Source organism: Oncorhynchus masou, chromosome 21 (assembly GCF_036934945.1).
Source record: "Oncorhynchus masou masou isolate Uvic2021 chromosome 21, UVic_Omas_1.1, whole genome shotgun sequence".
NCBI lineage: Eukaryota > Metazoa > Chordata > Actinopteri > Salmoniformes > Salmonidae > Oncorhynchus > Oncorhynchus masou.
This window is the reverse complement of record NC_088232.1, coordinates 43,813,078-43,833,113: the sequence shown is the minus strand read 5'-3', so window position 1 is coordinate 43,833,113 and position 20,036 is coordinate 43,813,078. Positions and strand designations below refer to the sequence as shown.

At 43.7% G+C, this 20,036-nt stretch overlaps 1 protein-coding gene across 3 annotated transcripts in view; it reads right to left on the bottom strand.

Moving 5' to 3' along the window:
• Positions 1 to 6,287: 6,287 nt before the first annotated feature.
• The window catches only part of LOC135508387 (consortin-like), a 37,617-nt gene continuing 23,868 nt past the window's right edge, over positions 6,288 to 20,036 (bottom strand). Inside the window, exons 10-12 of one of the 3 annotated variants that reach the window (XM_064928530.1) lie at positions 17,363 to 17,982; positions 9,391 to 9,541; positions 6,288 to 9,216 (exon numbers count right to left, since the gene is read on the bottom strand). In XM_064928530.1, the coding sequence (XP_064784602.1) occupies positions 9,008 to 9,216; positions 9,391 to 9,541; positions 17,363 to 17,982 (980 nt within the window). In that variant the 3' untranslated portion in view covers positions 6,288 to 9,007. The remainder of the gene's footprint in view (positions 9,217 to 9,390; positions 9,542 to 17,362; positions 17,983 to 20,036) is intronic. The other 2 variants (XM_064928531.1, XM_064928532.1) reach the window with 2 other exon arrangements.

Below are 20,036 nucleotides of genomic sequence, written 5' to 3'. Positions count from 1 at the left end.
TGAGTTCCAGAATAAACTATATATCACAGGAACGCCTCCTGGCAGAGACGATGCCTGGCCTAACAACAACAACACACACAGAAGAAGATGGCGCCGACAGACATGGTAGCTCTGCTTCTAGCTCCTAAGCAACTTTGAAGTATTTTGTTTTTTGTGTGTGTTATTTCTCACATTATCAGCCCAGAATGTTTTTTCTGTTATTACATACAGCCGGGAAGAACTTTTGGATATCAGAGCAGCGGTAACTCACCAGCTTTACAACCAGAAATACAACTTTCCCGAATTGGATCCTTTGTTCGTACCTCCAAGGGAAATTTAACTTATCCCAGTGGCTGCTCCAAGACACCGCAGGCAGAGAAGAGGTATTCGGTTGGACTTCTAGTCTGACTTGGGAGGCGTGCACACCATCCACTGCTCCCAAGTATATTACTCGCTAATGTTCAGTCCCTGACAATAATGTAGACGAGCTCAGGGCGAGGATCTCCTTCCAGAGAGACATCAAGGACGGTATCATACTCTGTTTCACGGAATCATGGCTCTCTCCACAGCCCTCAAGGAACTGCACTGTACTTTGTGCAAACTGGAAACCACGTATCCTGCTGAAGCCACATTTATTGTAGCTGGGGATTTTAACAAAGCATATTTGAGGAAAACGCTATAGAAGTTCTATCACATTGACAGTAGTACTCACGCATCAAAAACTCTTGACCATTGTTACTTCCCCTTCTGGGATCACTACAAGACCCACCCCCGCCCTCCCTTTCGGCAAATCAGATCACGACTCCATCCTGCTCCTCCCTTCCTATAGCCAGAAACTCAATCAGGAAGTACCCGTGCTAAGATCTTTTCAACACTGGTCTGACCAATCGGAATCCACACTTCAAGATAGTTTTGATCACGCGGACTGGGATATGTTCCAGGTTGCCTCTGAGAATAACATTGATGTAAACATGGACACGGTGACTGAGTTAATCAGGAAGAGTATAGGGTATGTTGTTCCCACTGTGACTATAAAAACCTAACCGTGGATAGATGGCAGCATATGCACAAAACTGAAAGTGAGTACGACCGCATTTAACCACGGCAATGTGACTGGGAATATGGTTGAATATAAAGAATGTAGTTATTCCGTCCGTAAGGCAATCAACTGGCAAAACATCAGTACAGAGACAAAGTGAAGTCGTAATTCAACGGCTCAGACACAGAACGTATGTAGCAGGGTCTACAGACAATCATGGATTACAAAGGAAAAAACAGCTTCTATCTCAAGGCTATTAGACTGTTAAAAAACCATCACTAGCTGGCTACCACCCGGTTACACAAACCTGCACCTTAGAGGCTGCTGCCCTATGTACATAGACATGGAATCACTGATCACTTTAGTAATGGAACACTAGTCACTTTAATAATGTTTACATACTGCTTCACTCATTTCATATGTAAATACCGTATTCTAGTCAAAGTTTTTATTTCATTATTATACATTTAGATGTGTGTTTGTTGTTGTGAATCGTTAGATATTACTGCACTGTTTGAGCTTGGTACACAAGCATTTCGCTACACCCGCAATAACATCTGCTAAATATGTGTATGTGACCAATAAAATGTGATTTGATACACACATGTAACCACTGATAACACACAGCTAAACACTCCCATTGAACTGTCAGACATACCAATCACTCTACGATCAAGGATAAAAATCCCTGTTTCCCACCACCTTACACAAACACTCTCTCTATCCTTCCCCCTCTTATCTATGTGACTGGAAGAACTGCGAATGGTTTGTTGACCTGTGGCTAGCAAGCCCATGCTGGGCTGGGCTGGGCTGGGCTGGGCTGGGCTGGGCTGGGCGTGTGTGTGTGTCCTCCACCCCCTAGCTCTCATTAAGAACAAACAGTGGAGAGATCACCTAGGCAGCATTTGCTTCCTGCTTTAATGTGGCTTTAAGTCCTTTGATTTGCCCCTCTAGCTAGTTCATACCCTCACACACCCCAGCGTGGGCTTGGAAGCCACAGGTCAACAAACATACATCACTGGGGCCAAGCTTCCTAACATCCAGGACCAATATACTAGACGGTGTCAATTTACTTGTGTTCATTTTCGATTTTTTATTTTATTTTTAACTTTAGTTTATTTAGTAAATATTTTCTTAACTCTATTCATTGAACTGCTCTGTTGGTTAAGGGCTTGTAAGTAAGCATTTCACTGTAAGGTCTATACCTGTTGTATTTGGCACATGTGACTAATAGCATTTGATTTTATGTAGGACAGAGGAGTGGTGGGGTCTGATGCTATGTGTAATGCACTGCAGATAGGCCTAACCTAGTCAACATAAATAATTGATAGAAAACAGCCAATGGGGAGGAAGAGCAAAGGGGGGAGAAAGAGTAGGGAGTCAAGCAGCACAGGTGTTTAATAGGAAACCCTAGGTACACGGTGCATGTAGATCTCTCTGTGTAGAAGCTTAGACAGACAGGTAGTAGGTTGAGTGTGTGCAAAGTGTGCTTTACGTTGCATTTAGAATGACATATTCAATCTGACACACAGCTGAAGTACATCTGCTGCCACACACACGCAGAGTCCCAAACAAACACACACACACACTGCCGCCTCACTACAAATAACAGCACCTATACCCAAAGCTTGCTACAAATCAGTCCACAAACATGATCGCCCGCTTACCGATAGAAGATGGGAAGAACATATCTCAGAGTCAAGCTTTTGTTTCGTTCCCAAACACTGCCACCTGTTTTCTGCTGTGTGTGTGTTATTGTGAGCACAATAACCACTGTGTTCTCAGATCAGTGGGCTCATCATTCCGGACAAACACACACACAATGGTTACAAGCAGATCTCAGAGTACACTGTGTGTGTGTAACTGAAAGCTGGGGTAAAGTCTCATACACCAGGCCCAAGACAAATGCAGTAGCGTTGTTACATTGTGGGAGATAACAAGTCTATCTAGGAAGACGAGGTAACGGCACCATGTTCTAAACAGATGAGTGTTCAGATGGATGCTGACGACACCACACATTCATAACACCACAAGCACATCAACAACAACACACACAGTCAGTCCATCTTCGCTCTCCCCTCAACCACTCTAAATCTCCCTTGGCTGGCTGTTCCTCTCCCTCTGTAGATTCAGGGTAGGCTGCCTAGAGCAAGGTGAAACAGAGGTGTTCTGTCGACACCATTCTCCTCAGCTAAACTTGTCCTGGTGTGTCACAACACAATGCCACAGATGTCTCAGGAGCGTGCAATTGGCATGCTGACTGCAGGAATGTCCACAACAGCTGTTGCTTAAAGAATTGAATGTCCATTTCTCTACCATAAACCACCTCCGTCATTTTAGAGAATTTGGCGGTATATGCAACCGTCCTCACAACCGCGGAAGTGTAATTATGTCAGCCCAGGACCTCAACATCCGGATTCTTCACCTGCGTGATCATCTGAGACCAGCCACCCAGACAGCTGATGAAACTGTGGGTTTGCATAATTGAAGAACATCTGTACAAACTGTCAGAAACCATCTCAGGGAAGCTCACCTGTGTGCTCATCGTCCTCATCCTGCATGCTCATCGTAAAGGGTCTTTACCTGACTGCAATTAGGCGTTCTAGCCGACTTCAGTGGGAAAATGTTCACCTTCGATGGCCAATGGCACGCTGGAGAAGTGTGTTCTTCATAGATGAATCCCGGTTTCAACTGTGCTGTGCAGATGGCAGTTGTGTGGGCGAATGTTTTGATGATGTCAACATTGTGAACAGAGTGCCTCATGGTGGTGGTGGGGTTATGGTATGGGCAGGCAATAGCTTTTTAATCGATGGCAATTTGAATGCACAGCGATACTGTGCCGAGATCCTGAGGCCCATTGTTGTGCCATTCATCCACCGCAATCAACTCATGTTTCAGCATGATAATACACGGCCCCATGTCGCAAGGATCTGTACACAAGTCCCAGTAGTTCCATGGCCTGCATACTCACCAGACATGTCACCATAGAGCATGTTTGGAATGATCTGGGCCAGTTCCTGCCAATATTCAGCAACTTCCCACAGCCATTGAAGAGGAGCGGGACAACATTCCACAGGCCACAATCAACATGCTGATCAACTCTATGTGAAGGTGATGTCACGCTACATGAGAGAAATGGTGGTCACATCAGATACTGATTGGTTATCAATGACCAACAGATGCATATCTGTATTCCCAGTCATGTGAAATCCATAGATTAGAACCCAATGAATTTATTTAAATTGACTTTCCTTATATGAACTGTAACAGTACAATCTTAGAAATTGTTGCATGTTGCATTTATATTTTTGTTCAGCGTTGAATACAGTCAGTTGCCCTTTGTGCCTGCTCCCATACCCTATAATTCAGAATTTCTTTGTGATTGTAATTTGTAAACAGGTAGACCGGAGAAGCAACGTCCCTGATTGGCAGATGAGTTGCAACCCTGATTTGAAGCACCTGTTGCTCATGGGTTACTCACCTTTGTTCCTTACAAATGCTGTTTTGGATGAAAAAGATTTGTACCTACACACTGAAGAAGGCTGCTAAGCCGAGACGTCTGTGATCCCTGAGGTAGTGAAAATAAAACATTGAAACATTAAGAACGCTTTATGCGACAACTTTTAATTTATCTGAATTCGCGGGTTTTGCACCAAACTTCTGGGATAGGTAGGCTTGCCCGATTTTCTAGCGCAGAAAAAAAGACAGCACACCAACTCCATCTAGCGTTCAGTTTGAGTACAGTGGTTATGTGCCAGTTTTTGAATTGTTGACTGTTGTCGATGATTCTCCACTCCGTTTCGGTGGGAAACAATCAATTGAGCAGGTACGGCTATGTTGTAGTGATCTATTCAAGCAATTAGCTATCAATTGGCTAGCTATACAAACTTACCTGATAACCTGATCAATTTGCAAGTTTAACGCAGAGGTTGCGCGTAGGCACAGGTCGGGGTTCAGTTTACCCTCTTCAAATCCTATTGTGCAAAACTGACTTTAGATCAGTGTCTAGTAGTAGCCAACGACAAGGTCAACCTCGTCCTACAACTCTTACGGTGAGAAGCAGCCGTGAGAGATTCTTTGGCGCATTTGTTGGACACGCAGCCTTCTTTGGCCTCGAATACACCGACACTAGAATTACATTAATTTCCAACGAAACGCTGCGTTAGCAGTGCGCTAAATAGCACGCAGCATCATCTGGATATGTATACAACAAAATCTCAACACACACCTTCTGCTATCATTTCTGTCAAGCCGTTTACGCATACAGTTTGACCGCATACGTTCGATAAATCCAAGGTATGCACTGCAACTGACTGCAAGGCAAACGCAGCGTTTCATTGGAAATGTATGTAATTGTGGTGCACCAAAATGCTGGAATGCTATCGGTGTGTTCGACGCGTTAGTAGGTTTGCATTTTTCTTAAACTCAGTCTTAAATTATATCAAACAATGCTTGTCAGTTCGGGGGTTTAAACTTGCAACCTTCCGGTTACTAGTCCAACGCTCTAACCACTAGGCTACCCGATCTGCTGTCGACATCAGGATACGGTTTGGGAGAGCACTAGTTGGCTCCAAGTGGTTAGTAACTTTGGCTGCATGCTGACAGTGCATTCAGACACATCCAGTGGCTATCTACACTACAACCTTCATTTTACCAGGTTCCCCTGAAGAAATTGTAATGACAGTCCACCACACACACACTTTTTTTTTTAGGATAGAAAAACAGGCAAAACCCTAGAGGAAAACTAGGTTCAGTCTGCTTTCCAGACATTGGGATGCAAATTCACCTTTCACCGGGACAATTACCTAAAATATCATGGCTGTCTAGCAATGATCAACAACCAACTTGACAGAGCTTGAATATTTTTTTTAAATTATGGGCGAATATTCTACAATCATGGTGTGCAAAGCTCTTAGAGACCCAGCTGTAATCACTACCAAAGTTGATTTTAACATGCATTAACTCAGAGGGTTGAATACTTATCGAAGCAAGATAAATTAGTGTTTATTTTCCATTAATATTGTATAATAATCTATTATAATTCCACTTTGTAAGAACAAAAAGTTAAGGGGTGTGAATTCTTTCTGAAGGCACTGTGTGAGGGAGGCTCTCCAATGTGGTTCAAGGCCCCTAGCGACCTAAAGGTATCATTCAGAAGTGTTTCTTTAAAGAGCTTCTCTTTGTATTTGGTGATAGTCTTTATCAGACTATTGTGATGAACAACTTTCTAACAATTTACAAACTTAATAGCTAGAATAACAGAGTACAATTGTGTCAGATCAGTCCCCACAGTGAGGTTTATTAACCAATCAGAGAGAAACAGGTGTTTAAAAGGTACTCACCACAGTCATCCCTCTCAATGGTGATTCGTTTTGCAAAGCCCGGTGCACTGGGTATGTAGAGATTTCACTTAAGGACCAATGGAATGGTTTAAAATTAGAAAACGCCACCCACCCGGGGCACAAGGCCATGCAAAACAAACTTGACCAATGGATGAGTTTCATTTTGCCCGGTGCCCCGGGTGGGTAGAGATTTCTTAGTGCCAATGGAATGGTTAAAATGAACAAACTACACCCATCCGGGGTACCAGGCCATGCAAAACAAACTTGCCCATTGTTTTCTTCACAGAATGCAAAGAAAGATTTGATGCTGTGTTCATAACTAAGTGGGAAGGTGGTATTCAAATCAAATCCAATTTTATTGGTCACATGCAGATGTTATGGCGGGTGTAGCAAAATGCTTACCATATACGACCTTGGCCCTCCAACTTGTAATTACTAGTGAGAAACTATCATCTCTGAGAGCCGACTTGTCCCACATGCTGAATGTCACCTACTAAGGAAATTATCTCGATAACAGCATTTTCGGCAGTTAAATGCAACAAAACATTTGTAAAAAGCAATCTATTAATATGATTTTTAAACTATAATTTGTTTACAAGCATGATAGCTATACTTTTAGTTTGTTTGACCCAGCTTGTTTGCCTTAAGCAAATCAGCGTTTCTCAACAAGTTCAAAGCAAGTGAAAGCATCAAACTCACAATTACAAATTCACAACTGGTAATTTCCACCTTCCCACTAGGTTCTGAACGCAGCATTGGCCACAATGACACACATTAGCTAATCACCTTCACATGTCATCATACACAGAGATGAAAAGTTGAAAATGGAGACTGTCCCGCTTCTGTTCTGACTTTTCCAACTGGCATTCTTTAACTGGTGAGCCTTGGAAAGAGACTCCTCTTTTTCAAAAGATAGTCTTCAAGAACAAAACAAGGGAAAATAACAACCAACGATAACCACATCAAGCCAAAACTTGAAAAACAACAGAAGGTCGTTTTTTTCTCTCCCCACGTGCAGATATGATATAAATACTTCAGATCCAAACAGTAAGACAGTCATCTAGACCAGCCAGACACGTGCAAATCATTTTAAAACCAAGGCTGCATCTCAATACTCTACTGTGGCATCCTCGCCTCGTCTCTTCTCCTTCATCTTCCCCCCTCTGAAAGAACATTGAAAGACAAAAGCAAGTTGCATATCTATTTTGTCCATTTGAAAACAGTTCTGAATATTTGCAGTTTGTTTCACCCGTCTTGTGTTTTCAGATAAGAGGAGATGAAAGAGAGGAGACAAGAAGAGGACAACACTTTAGACTGTTGGGATGCAGCCTAAGAGTCACTGCCCAGCCGACTACATCATTATTACATTATCATAGGAGCCATTGGGACACGTCTACTGAACGCCAGACGAAACTAAAACATACCGCCGACTGACACAAACAGTAAAACAGATTAAATAGACTGATAAAAAGCCTGAAATAAAAGAAATAACAATGAGCACAAAAATTATAATAAGTAAAAATCCATTGATCCATTGGATCCAAATCCATTGATCCAAATCCAAAGTCCATTGATCGCAGGAGGTAATGCACTTGGTGTAATACTGATCATGCCCATAATTATTTCACAATAAAGATAAATATACACATGCCTGAGCAAAGACGATTCTCAGCTAAACAGATATTCCTCTTCTAGTACCGACCTGACCCTTAGGGCGCTAAACATTCTTGAACACGATTACAGACGTATTGCTTTCTTGTCCATGTTGCATATATGGTCATTGAGGGCCAACGCTACAATCTGTACCCCAAAACAACCCAATAATCCCAGACACCCTCAAACAGAAGTTGGCCCTTACTACTGATACAGAGTCAGACATTTCCTCCCCCTTCTGGTTGAGGATAAGGTTAAGATTTGATCTCAGATCTGTGGTTAGGAGCAACTTCTAACTTCAGCCCAAAGAAACACCCTGACACACTCCGTAAGAATCTTCAACAGTGAGGAACATAAAGAAAAGTCTAATCTGTTTCATTAAAACAAAATGTTCATTAATATAATATTTTTTAAGACATTATTTCATGTTTCTGACCAGAGCACAATTGTTCACATTCAAAGTGCAGTTGAGATACAAAATGGAGTCCATAAACAAAGAATTGGTTTCTTAAAAAGGCTGACCGGCCGCTTCTTGTTTACATGTGAGCGGTGTTGTCCATGCCTGAAGGATCCAGACGTCTCCATATGGTAGTGAGCGGATCCGAGCTAATTGGTAATGAGTCTAGCCCAGTCTATCCCTTCCTCTGGGCTGACACAGAATCACTCTATGTCCAGTAGTGTATAGTTAAAATCTATAGGTAGTCCAGTATATTACAGGTCCTATGTCAGTCCTACTAGGCAGCGCTGCAGATGTCTTAGGCTGCTGTTAGTGTGGTTGCAGGCTACTAGTACCACATACACCTTCCATCACTCGCTCTCCCATCACACACATTAACTGGCCAGCCAGTGAAGACAGAAAGAGAGAGAGGAAAATGGGAGGACATGGAGAGAAATCCTGTCCAAGTTGGAGAAAGGAGAGTATCCACCTTGTAAAATAAGGGGTTCTCCTTCCTCTACTTCTCCCTCATCTATCTTCTCTCCTCCTTGGGGTCAACTAAAACCCAGGGGTCAGCCAGTGTCGGAGCTGATCCATTCCACGATGCAGCTGTGCGAGGTAGAAGTCCGCGTTCCGAGAAAAGTCGTTGCAGACGGTGGAGTGGGTGTTGCCCAGAGCACAGTAGAGGGCAGTGCCTCCCAGGCTGATCACCACGGTGACCAGGCAGAGCAGGAAGAGGAGCAGGCACGAGTCTCCGCCCACCTGGTCTGGAGGAGGGAAGAGCAACATGTTTAGATGTCTATTAACTGAGCTTTATTGAACCGTTTCTTGTCTGGAGAAGGGAGAAGACGGGGAGAGGGTGAAATAGTAAGAATGCAGACACACATAGACTTGATTATAGCCATTGTTGGGCATATGTACACTGACTCAAACACCCTCACCCTGGTCAAAGCCGTCATCAGGTACTTTGAAGCGGACCCTGCGCTTAGCAGGATGTTTGTGCGGGACCGAGGAGGGAGCAACACACACATTCTCCACACACACACTCCTCCTCCTCTTCAGGATGGACACCAGGCTAGGGGCAGGGGTCATCTGGAGGTCAGAGGGTCAGTGCTAGGTCAACTGGTTAGCATACACAAACACCATAAATATTCTGTACACAATAGACACATACAGCTGACATATATGGATACACACATAAAACACAATAAGTTTTGTAGTGATTCATATGTTGATGATGTAAAGAATATTTGCTGGTCTGTGGTGTGTAATGAGGAGCAAACAGACGCTGCACTTGAAGCATTTATGAAACTACTTATTCCAGTTACTAATAAGCACACATTCATTAATAAAATTACTGTAAATCCCCTTGGATTGATGAGGAATTGAACAATTGTACAGTTGAGAGGGATGAGACAAAAGGTGGCAATTAAGTCTGGCAGCCCAACTGATTGGCAAACGTACTGCAAATTAAGAAATCATGTGACTAAACTACATAAAAATAAACTACACTATGAAACAAAGATACATTTTATAAAGAATACTAGTAAAATGCATTGGGGCACCTTAAATTACATTTTGGGGAAAAAAGCCAACTCGGCTCCTTCATTCATTGAATCAGATGGCTCATTCACCACATAGCCCACTGATATTGCAAACTACTTTCATTACTTTTTCATTGGCAAGATAAGAACACTTAGGGATGACATGGCAGCAACAAATGCTGACACTACACATCCAAGTATATCAGACCAAATTATGAAGTACAAGAATTGTACTTTTTAATTCCGTAAAGTCCGTGTGAAAGAGGTGAAAAAAATGATTGTTGTCTATCAACAATGACAAGCCACCGGGGTCTGACAATCTGGATGGAAAATGACTGAAGATAATAGCAGATGATATTGCCACTCCTATTGGCCACATCTTCAATTTAAGCCTAAAAGTCATTCCACTACATAAAGTCCGCTTTACTGGCTCAAATAACCAATCAGACTGTTACCAACCCTTAGTAAACTTCTGGGGAAAATTGTGTTTGACAAGATACAATGCTATTTTACAGTAAACAAATTGACAACAAACTTTCAGCATGCTTATAGGGAAGGACACCCAACAAGCACAGCACTTACACAAATGATTGATGATTGGCTGAGAGAAAATGATGATAAAATGATTGTGGGGGCTGTTTTTACTAAGGACATGCCACTGACTGAGTAAAGCCAGAGTTTCTATGTATGTGGATGACTCAACACTAGACACGTCAGCTACTACAGCGACTGAAATGACTGCAACCCTTAAAGAGCTGCAGTTAGTTTCAGAGTGGGCGGCAAGGAATAAGTTAGCCCTAATTATATCTAAAACTAAAACACTCACTAAACCTTAACCCTCAACTAAATCTTGTAATAAATAATGTGGAAGTTGAACAAGTTGAGGTGACTAAACTGCATGGAGTGACCCTGGATTGTAAACTGTCATGGTCAAAACATACTGATACGACAGTAGCTAAGATGGGGAGAAGTCTGTCCATGATAAGGCGCTGCTCTACCTTGTTGACAGCACTATCAACAAGGCAGGTCCTACAAGCCCTAGTTTCTACCTTCTTGACAGCACTGTCAACAAGGCAGGTCCTACAGGCCCTAGTTTCTACCTTCTTGACAGCACTGTCAACAAGGCAGGCCCTAGTTTCTACCTTCTTAACAGCACTGTCAACATGGCAGGTCCTACAGGCCCTAGTTTTGTTGCACCTGGACTACTGTTCAGTCGTGTGGTCAGGTGCCACAAAAAAAAGACTTAGGAAAATTGTAATTGGCTCAGAACAGGGCAGCATGGCTGGCCCTTGGATGTACACAGAGAGCTAATATTAAAAATATGAATGTCAATCTCTCCTGGCTGAAAGTGGAGGAGAGATTGACTTCATCACTACTTGTGTTTGTGAGAGGTATTGCCATGTTGGTGTACTGGATTACTTCTCCTGTCTTATCCGGTGTCCTGTGTGAATTTAAGTATGCTCTCTGATGCTCTCTTTCTTTCTCTTTCTCGGAGGACCTGAGCCCTAGGACCATGCCTCAGGAATACCTGGCATGATGACTCCTTGCTGTCCCCAGTCCACCTGGCCGTGCTGCTGCTCCAGTTTCAACTGTTCTGCCTGCGGCTATGGAACCCTGACCTGTTCACCGGACGTGCTACCTGTCCCAGACCTGCTGTTTTCAACTCTCTAGAGACAGCAGGAGCGGTAGAGATTAGAGGTCGACCGATTAATCGGAATGGCCAATTATTTATTAGTAATTTGGGACGCCGATATATATATATATTTTTTTACATAAAAAAAAATGTATACCTTTATTTAACTAGGCAAGTCAGAACACATTCTTATTTTCAATGACGGCCTAGGAACGGTGGGTTAACTGCCTTGTTCAGGCAGAACGACAGATTTTCACCTTGTCAGCTCGGGGGACCCAATCTTGCAACCTTACAGTTAACTAGTCCAACGCAATAATGACCTGCCTCTCTCTTGTTGCACTCCACAAGGAGTCTGCCTGTTACGCGAATGCAGTAAGCCAAGGTAAGTTGCTAGCTAGCATTAAAATTATCTTATAAAAAACAATCAATCATAATCACTAGTTAACTACACATGGTTGATGATATTACTAGATATTATCTAGCGTGTCCTGCGTTGCATATAATCTGACTGAGCGGTGGTAGGCAGAAGCAGGCGCGTAAACATTCATTCAAACAGCACTTTCGTACGTTTTGCCAGCAGCTCGTCGTTGTGCGTCAAGCATTACGCTGTTTATGACTTCAAACCTATCAACTCCCGAGATGAGGCTGGTGTAACCAAAGTGAAATGGCTAGCTAGTTAGCGCGTGCTAACTAGAGGGACGGAAGCTATACTGTTTCACTGGCAATACTAAAGTGCCTATAAGAACATCCAATAGTCAAAGGTTAATGAAATACAAATGGTATAGAGGGAAATAGTCATATAATTCCTATAATAACTACAACCTAAAACGTCTTACCTGGGAATATTGAAGACTCATGTTAAAAGGAACCACCAGATTTCATATGTTCTCATGTTCTGAGCAAGGAACTGAAACATTAGCTTTCTTACATAGCACATATTGCACCTTTACTTTCTTCTCCAACACTTTGTTTTTGCATTATTTAAACCAAATTGAACATGTTTCATTATTTACTTGAGGCTAAATTTATTTTATTGATGTATTATATTAAGTTAAAATAAGTGTTCATTCAGTATTGTTGTAATTGTCATTATTACAAATAAAAGTTTTTATTTTTATTTTCTATAAATCGGTCGATTAATCGGTATCGGCTTTTTTGGTCCTCCAATAATCGGTATCGGTGTTGAAAAATCATAATCGGTCGACCTCTAGTAGAGATACTCCTAATGATCGGCTATGAAAAGCCAACTTACATTTACTCCTAAGGTGCTGACTTGCTGCACCCTCGACAACTACTGTGATTATTATTATTTGACCATGCTGGTCATTTATGAACATTTGAACATTTTGGCCATGTTCTGTTATAATCTCCACCCGGCACAGCCAGAAGAGGACTGGCCACCCCTCATAGCCTGGTTCCTCTCTAGGTTTCTTCCTAGGTTTTGGCCTTTCTAGGGAGTTTTTCCTAGCCACCGTGCTTCTACACCTGCATTGCTTGCTGTTTGTGGTTTTAGGCTGGGTTTCTGTACAGCACTTTGAGATATCAGTTGATGTAAGAAGGGCTATATAAATAAATTTGATTTAAAATTAGATTTGACTGCACCGAGCTGTTTGTCTAAACTACTGGCACACAGCTCGGACACCCATGCATACCCCACAAGACATGCCACAAGAGGTCTCTTCACAGTCCAAGTCCAGAACAGACTATGGGAGGCGCTCAGAACTACATAGAGCCATGACTACATGGAACTCTATTCAACATCAAGTAACTGACTCAAGCAGTAAAATCAAATTTAAAATAACATAAAATACACCTTATGGAACAGCGGGGACTGTGAAGCAACACAAACATTGGCACAGACACATGCATACACACCGACACACACGATAACATACACACTATACATACACATGGATTTAGTACTGTAGATATGTGGTAGTGGTGTAGTAGGGGCCTGAGGGCACACAGTGTGTTGTGAAATCTGTGAATGTATTGTAATGTTTTAAAATTGTATAAACTGCCTTAATTTTGCTGGACGCCAGGAAGAGTAATGGGGATCCATAATAAATACAAATACATACATACAGTACACACACAAGGGGGCAGTGTTGTGTATGCGTACGACAAAGAGCAGACAAGGTATCCCCACTAGGTGTCAGCGTACACTGCTGCTATGTCAACCTCTTAATTTTGACTCGGATACTCAGTCAGGCGCTGGTGACCGCTGGTTTCACCTTGTGAAGTGACATCACCTTGTGACATGACCGACCGCTGATCTACTACAGGGTCACAACATTCAGTTGATCTCATTCCCCCCTCGGATAAGATAAACCATGTAGTTCATCTGAAACATTCTTATGCTGCCTGGGATTCCTGCATAGCCCTAAAATCTGGCTGTAGTTTTGACACCGCCAGATCAACAGTCAGGGCAATAGCACACATAATACTATCATCCACACTGAACAAAAATATAAACGCAACATGTAAAGTGTTGACCCCACGATAAAATATCCCAGAAGTTCTCCAAACACACAAAAAGCTAATTTCTCAGATTTTGTGCACAAATTTGTTTACATCCCTGTTAGTGAACATTACTCCTTTGCCAAGATAATCCATCCAGCTGACAGGTGTGGCATATCAAGAAGCTGAATGAATTGCATGGTCATTACACAGGTGCACCTTGTGCTGGGGGTTGATATAAATAGTGAAGAGAACAGGTCCCCCCCCCCTCAACCCCAGTGGAACACCTTCATGAACTTCCAAGAAATTCTGACTTAACAAACCACTGTTCATTTCCCAGGACAAATTATCTAGCAAGCTCGCTCAATATCCATATGTGTTCCGACATGCCCCCAAATTAATATAGTTGGTTCACAGTTGCTTTTGATATTTTAACCTGCGTGTCCTGACCACATTTGAATATGCAAAAATCATAGAGCGCACGCGGCCGATATTGTACTGAGTGTACAAAACATTAGGAACAGGGCCTCCCGGGTGGCGCAGTGGTCTAAGGCACTGCATCACAGTGCTAGCTGTGCCACCAGAGACCCTGGGTTCGCGTCCAGGCTCTGCCATGAACCCAGTTGTGCGTGGGGCAACGCACAATTGGCCTAGCGTCGTCCGGGTTAGGGAGAGCTTGGCCTTGTCTCATCGCACACTAGCAACAACGAAATTGGGGAGAAAAGGTGGTCAAATTCAAAAAATAAACATTAGGAACACCTTCCTAATATTGAGTTGCACCCTCTTTTGCCCTCAGAACAGCCTCAAATAGTTGGGGACTCTGCAAGGTGTCCAAAGCGTTCAACAGGGATGCTGGCCCATGTTGACTTAAGTTGGCTGGATGTCCTTTGGGTGGTAGACCATTCTTGAAACACACAGGTGTGAAAAACCCAGCAGCGTTGTAGTTCTTGACACACTCAAACTGGTGCTCCTTGCACCAACTACCATACCCCGTTCAAAGACACGTAAATATTTTGTCCTGCTGGTTCACCCTCTGAATGGCACACAACACCTGTCTCAAGGCTTAAACATCTTTCTTTAACCTGTTTCCTCCCCTTCATCTACACTGATTGAAGTGTATTTAACAGGTGACATCAATAAGGGATCATAGCTTTCACCTGGATTCACCTGGTCAGTCTATGAAAGGGCAGGTGTTCCTAATGTTTTCTACACTCAGTGTATATTTTGTGCACAAAGAAAATCTATTACTGGTCAACATCGAAATATTACTCACAGCGTTGATTAAAGCTCAGAACGCCTATATTATTGACCTAATCGCACCTACCTCCATGTTACAGGCTTTGGTTTTTCCATGTATGTTTTTTCAGGTTGGACGTATAGCTCGTTAGCACATAGACGCACCAAGTGGTGTCACCTCGATAGTCAGTATGTGTTACACCTGTGCTGGTTGCCGTCTCTTTAGTCAGTATGTGTTACACCTGTGCTGGTTGCCGTCTCGTTAGTCAGTATGTGTTACACCTGTGCTGGTTGCCGTCTCGTTAGTCAGTATGTGTTACACCTGTGCTGGTTGCCATCTCGTTAGTCAGTATGTGTTACACCTGTGCTGGTTGCCGTCTCGTTAGTCAGTATGTGTTACACCTGTGCTGGTTGCCGTCTCGTTAGTCAGTATGTGTTACACCTGTGCTGGTTGCCGTCTCGTTAGTCAGTATGTGTTACACCTGTGCTGGCCCAGTGCTCCAGTTGTCTTGATAGATGCGGAGGGTTAACACCTTTAGTTGGCGCCTTAGTTTGAGTTTTAGACAAATAATCCTTTATCTGATCTTCCTGATTTCACTTAGCGAATTTTTAAAAAGTTTTCTGTCATTAAGTTTCTATTTTTTATATTTTTTAATCTTGGGCAAATGTAGTTGGTGCTCCTGGTAGGTGTGTTACGTTCCAGTTGTTGTTGTTGCTAGTCAACTTTCTGGGGACACCCCCATGAGTGTCTTTCAGAACCCCTCCTAAAACCACACTGTTTTTTTTTGGTTGTCAGTGACTGTTAGTTCTCCTTCTGTTTAAGCAACATTGCATGTTTTTTTGCTGGGCTACTTGACTCTTTTTTACAAACAAGTGGAATCGTGAACAATGGATTGTTCGTTATGTTTGCCTGCGTCTCCTGGATTTTCCTTCTGAGCAGCACATTCAAACGGTTCACTCTCACAACACAGGCTGGTGGCGACACCGTCCTGCGACTCCTGCTGTGTCTAGACATTGGTGAGGCAGGGGAAAACCAGAGGGAGGAAGCAAGCAGAGAGAAGTTAAGTGGATCCATGACAGAATCCGTACAAGTTAGGAACTGTTTCAATGTGATCATCTTCCCTGTACGCCTACATTAAAATGTCATACGTTTTCATCAATGCTACGTGTCAGTGTGAATAACTCATCATATCCCCCCCATTTCAGGGGTATAACATTACAATGGGGCGGCAGTGTAGCCTAGTGGTTAGAGCATTGGACTAGTAGCCGAAAGGTTGCAAGATCGAATCCCCCAGCTGACAAGGTACAAATCTGACGTTCTGCCCCTGAACAAGGAAGTTAACCCACTGTTCCTAGGCAGTCATTATAAATAAGAATTTGTTATTAACTGACTTACCTAGTTAAATAAAGATACAAATAAAATGGTATAGCTAATAGGATGTGTTTGAATGAACCTACAGCAGCCAAGGTGATAATGGCTGGGGTCATTTTTATTGTTCTCCAAAACGGGGTTTAATTGTATAGAAAGGCAGTAAATGAGCGTCACTCGGAGAACCTAAAACTGTCTGCGTGCTAATTACTGACTCTTACCCTCTGTCTCCTCACACAGGAAGACACCTCATCCATAACACTCTTCACTCTGATATACTACCTCACAACAGGATGGGAGAGAGAGAGAGGGGGGGGGGGGTAGCCAGATGGTCAGAAAACTCACATCTGTGTGTAAAAGTTTAAAAGTTTCTCTTAGTGTAACAGCCAGACCTGGTTTATGGACCACTCCTCTGAGTAGCCATATTTCACTCCAACACACTGCCTAGAGAAACACTCATTTCCAACAAAATGGCTATATAATGCCATTAGGCTCTGGCTGCGTAGAGAAGTGATGAGTTGGCATTAAGACAGGTCACGTCAGACTTCTCAAACACACAATCATGCACAGAACAATAAAATCCCTTTGTTCAGATAATCAGCAACAGTGTGTGTCACTGGACAACGGTCCCAGAGTCCCAGGGAGGGTTACCCAGTTTCTCTCCCACTCACCTCCACTGTGATGAGTTTGGCCAGGCCATCGAGAGACGCAGCTCCATCTCTGATAATCTCCACAACAAACATGTCTTCTTCCTGAACATACTCCTCACACAGCTCCTCAATCTGGTCCTCCTCCTGCTGCACCTCCTCCAGTGTGAGCTGCTCCTTCACTGCCAAGACTGAGATCTCCTCTAGAGCTTTAAAACACACATCACTATCCTTCTCCTCCTCTGCCACCTCTTCCTGTTCTTCCTCTCCTCTCAGCCACTCCTCAGGCTTGGATCGGCTCATGTCCCCATCCGTAGGAGGGTCAGGCCCCGCGTATCCCTCCTGAGTGGTGTGTTCCATCTCTCTCTCCGTCTGCTGTCCTGCTCCTTTGCTCCGAGAGTCTGTGAACTCAGCCCTGCCCCCCCTCTCCTCCCCTTTGGCGAGGGAGCTGTCAATAAGACGGTCTCTATGGAAACCCTCAATTCTCTCAGAGTCTCTGCTGTTCTGTGCCACGTCCAGAGCTGCAAAGTCATTAAAGCAAAGGCTATTCATCAGGGCAGCAGCTGGTTTGATTGGGTAGATGCTCTGGGAGAGGGTGGAGTCTGTTACTCTATGGTCCTCCTCCATCACTGATGCACACCCAAGTAACCGACCAATGATAGAGAGCAACATGGGAAAAGTGTTACAAGCCCCCCCAGCCCAACCTCTCCCTTTACAGTCCCCTAAACATCCACACCCTCTGCAGATTCATCTAGTCTCCAGAAGAGCCACTGTGTAACCTATATCAGTACTGAGAGGGAATCACTGGTCCACAGCATCAATACACCTCCTAAACATCTTCACAACCCCTTCCTCTTTTAGCTGCTGTTTTATAGGGTACTTGATGTCATCGGAACACATCTCATTTCCTGTCTACTCCCTCCATCTCATGTCCACTATAGAGACACACACATACAGAGACACACTTCCTCGTCCACTTCACTCAAATGGAAACAGAGCTAGGACAAGTTGTCCCTCAGATCCAAATATTTATTCAATGTGAAAATCTTTATCAGATCCGTAAAAAAGAGGGAGCCAGAGATATACTCTCCTCACTAATCCAGCCTCCGGAACACTGACATTGAGCGTTCTAACTTAAGTGTGTGTGTTTGTAGTCACGCCTGGGTTGTGGAAGTGAAACCAGGCCATGATAGAACAGGCAGGTAACACACCTGGGACTACATGTCTGTGTGTTTAGGCAGGTAACACACCTGGGACTACATGTCTGTGTGTTTAGGCAGGTAACACACCTGGGACTACATGTATGTGTGTATAGACAGGTAACACACCCGGGACTACATGTCTGTGTGTATAGACAGGTAACACACCTGGGACTACATGTCTGTGTGTATAGACAGGTAACACACCTGGGACTACATGTCTGTGTGTATAGACAGGTAACACACCTGGGACTACATGTCTGTGTCTGTGTGTACAGGCAGGTAACACACCTGGGATTACATGTCTGTGTGTATAGACAGGTAACACACCTGGGACAACATGTCTGTGTGTACAGGCAGGGAACACAACTGGGACTACATGTCTGTGTGTATAGACAGGTAACACACCTGGGACTACATGTCTGTGTCTGTGTGTACAGGCAGGTAACACACCTGGGACTACATGTCTGTGTCTGTGTGTACAGGCAGGTAACACACCAGGGACTACATGTCTGTGTGTATAGACAGGTAACACACCTGGGACTACATGTCTGTGTCTGTGTGTACAGGCAGGTAACACACCTGGGACTACATGTCTGTGTGTATAGGCAGGTAACACACCTGGGACTACATGTCTGTGCGTACAGGCAGCTAACACACCTGGGACTACATGTCTGTGTGTACAGGCAGGTAACACACCTGGGACTACATGTCTGTGTGTACAGGCAGGTAACACACCTGGGACTACATGTCTGTGTGTATAGACAGGTAACACAACTGGGACTACATGTCTGTGTGTTTAGGCAGGAAACACACCTGGGACTACATGTCTGTGTCTGTGTGTACAGGCAGGTAACACACCTGGGACTACATGTCTGTGTGTATAGGCAGGTAACACACCTGGGACTACATGTCTGTGTGTATAGACAGGTAACACACCTGGGACTACATGTCTGTGTGTATAGACAGGTAACACACCTGGGACTACATGTATGTGTGTATAGACAGGTAACACACCTGGGACTACATGTCTGTGTGTATAGACAGGTAACACACCTGGGACTACATGTCTGTGTGTATAGACAGGTAACACACCTGGGACTACATGTCTGTGTCTGTGTGTACAGGCAGGTAACACACCTGGGACTACATGTCTGTGTGTATAGACAGGTAACACACCTGGGACTACATGTCTGTGTGTATAGACAGGTAACACACCTGGGACTACATGTCTGTGTGTATAGGCAGGTAACACACCAGGGACTACATGTATGTGTGTATAGACAGGTAACACACCTGGGACTACATGTCTGTGTGTATAGGCAGGTAACACACCAGGGACTACATGTATGTGTGTATAGACAGGTAACACACCTGGGACTACATGTCTGTGTGTACAGGCAGGTAACACACCTGGGACTACATGTCTGTGTCTGTGTGTACAGGCAGGTAACACACCTGGGACTACATGTCTGTGTGTATAGACAGGTAACACACCT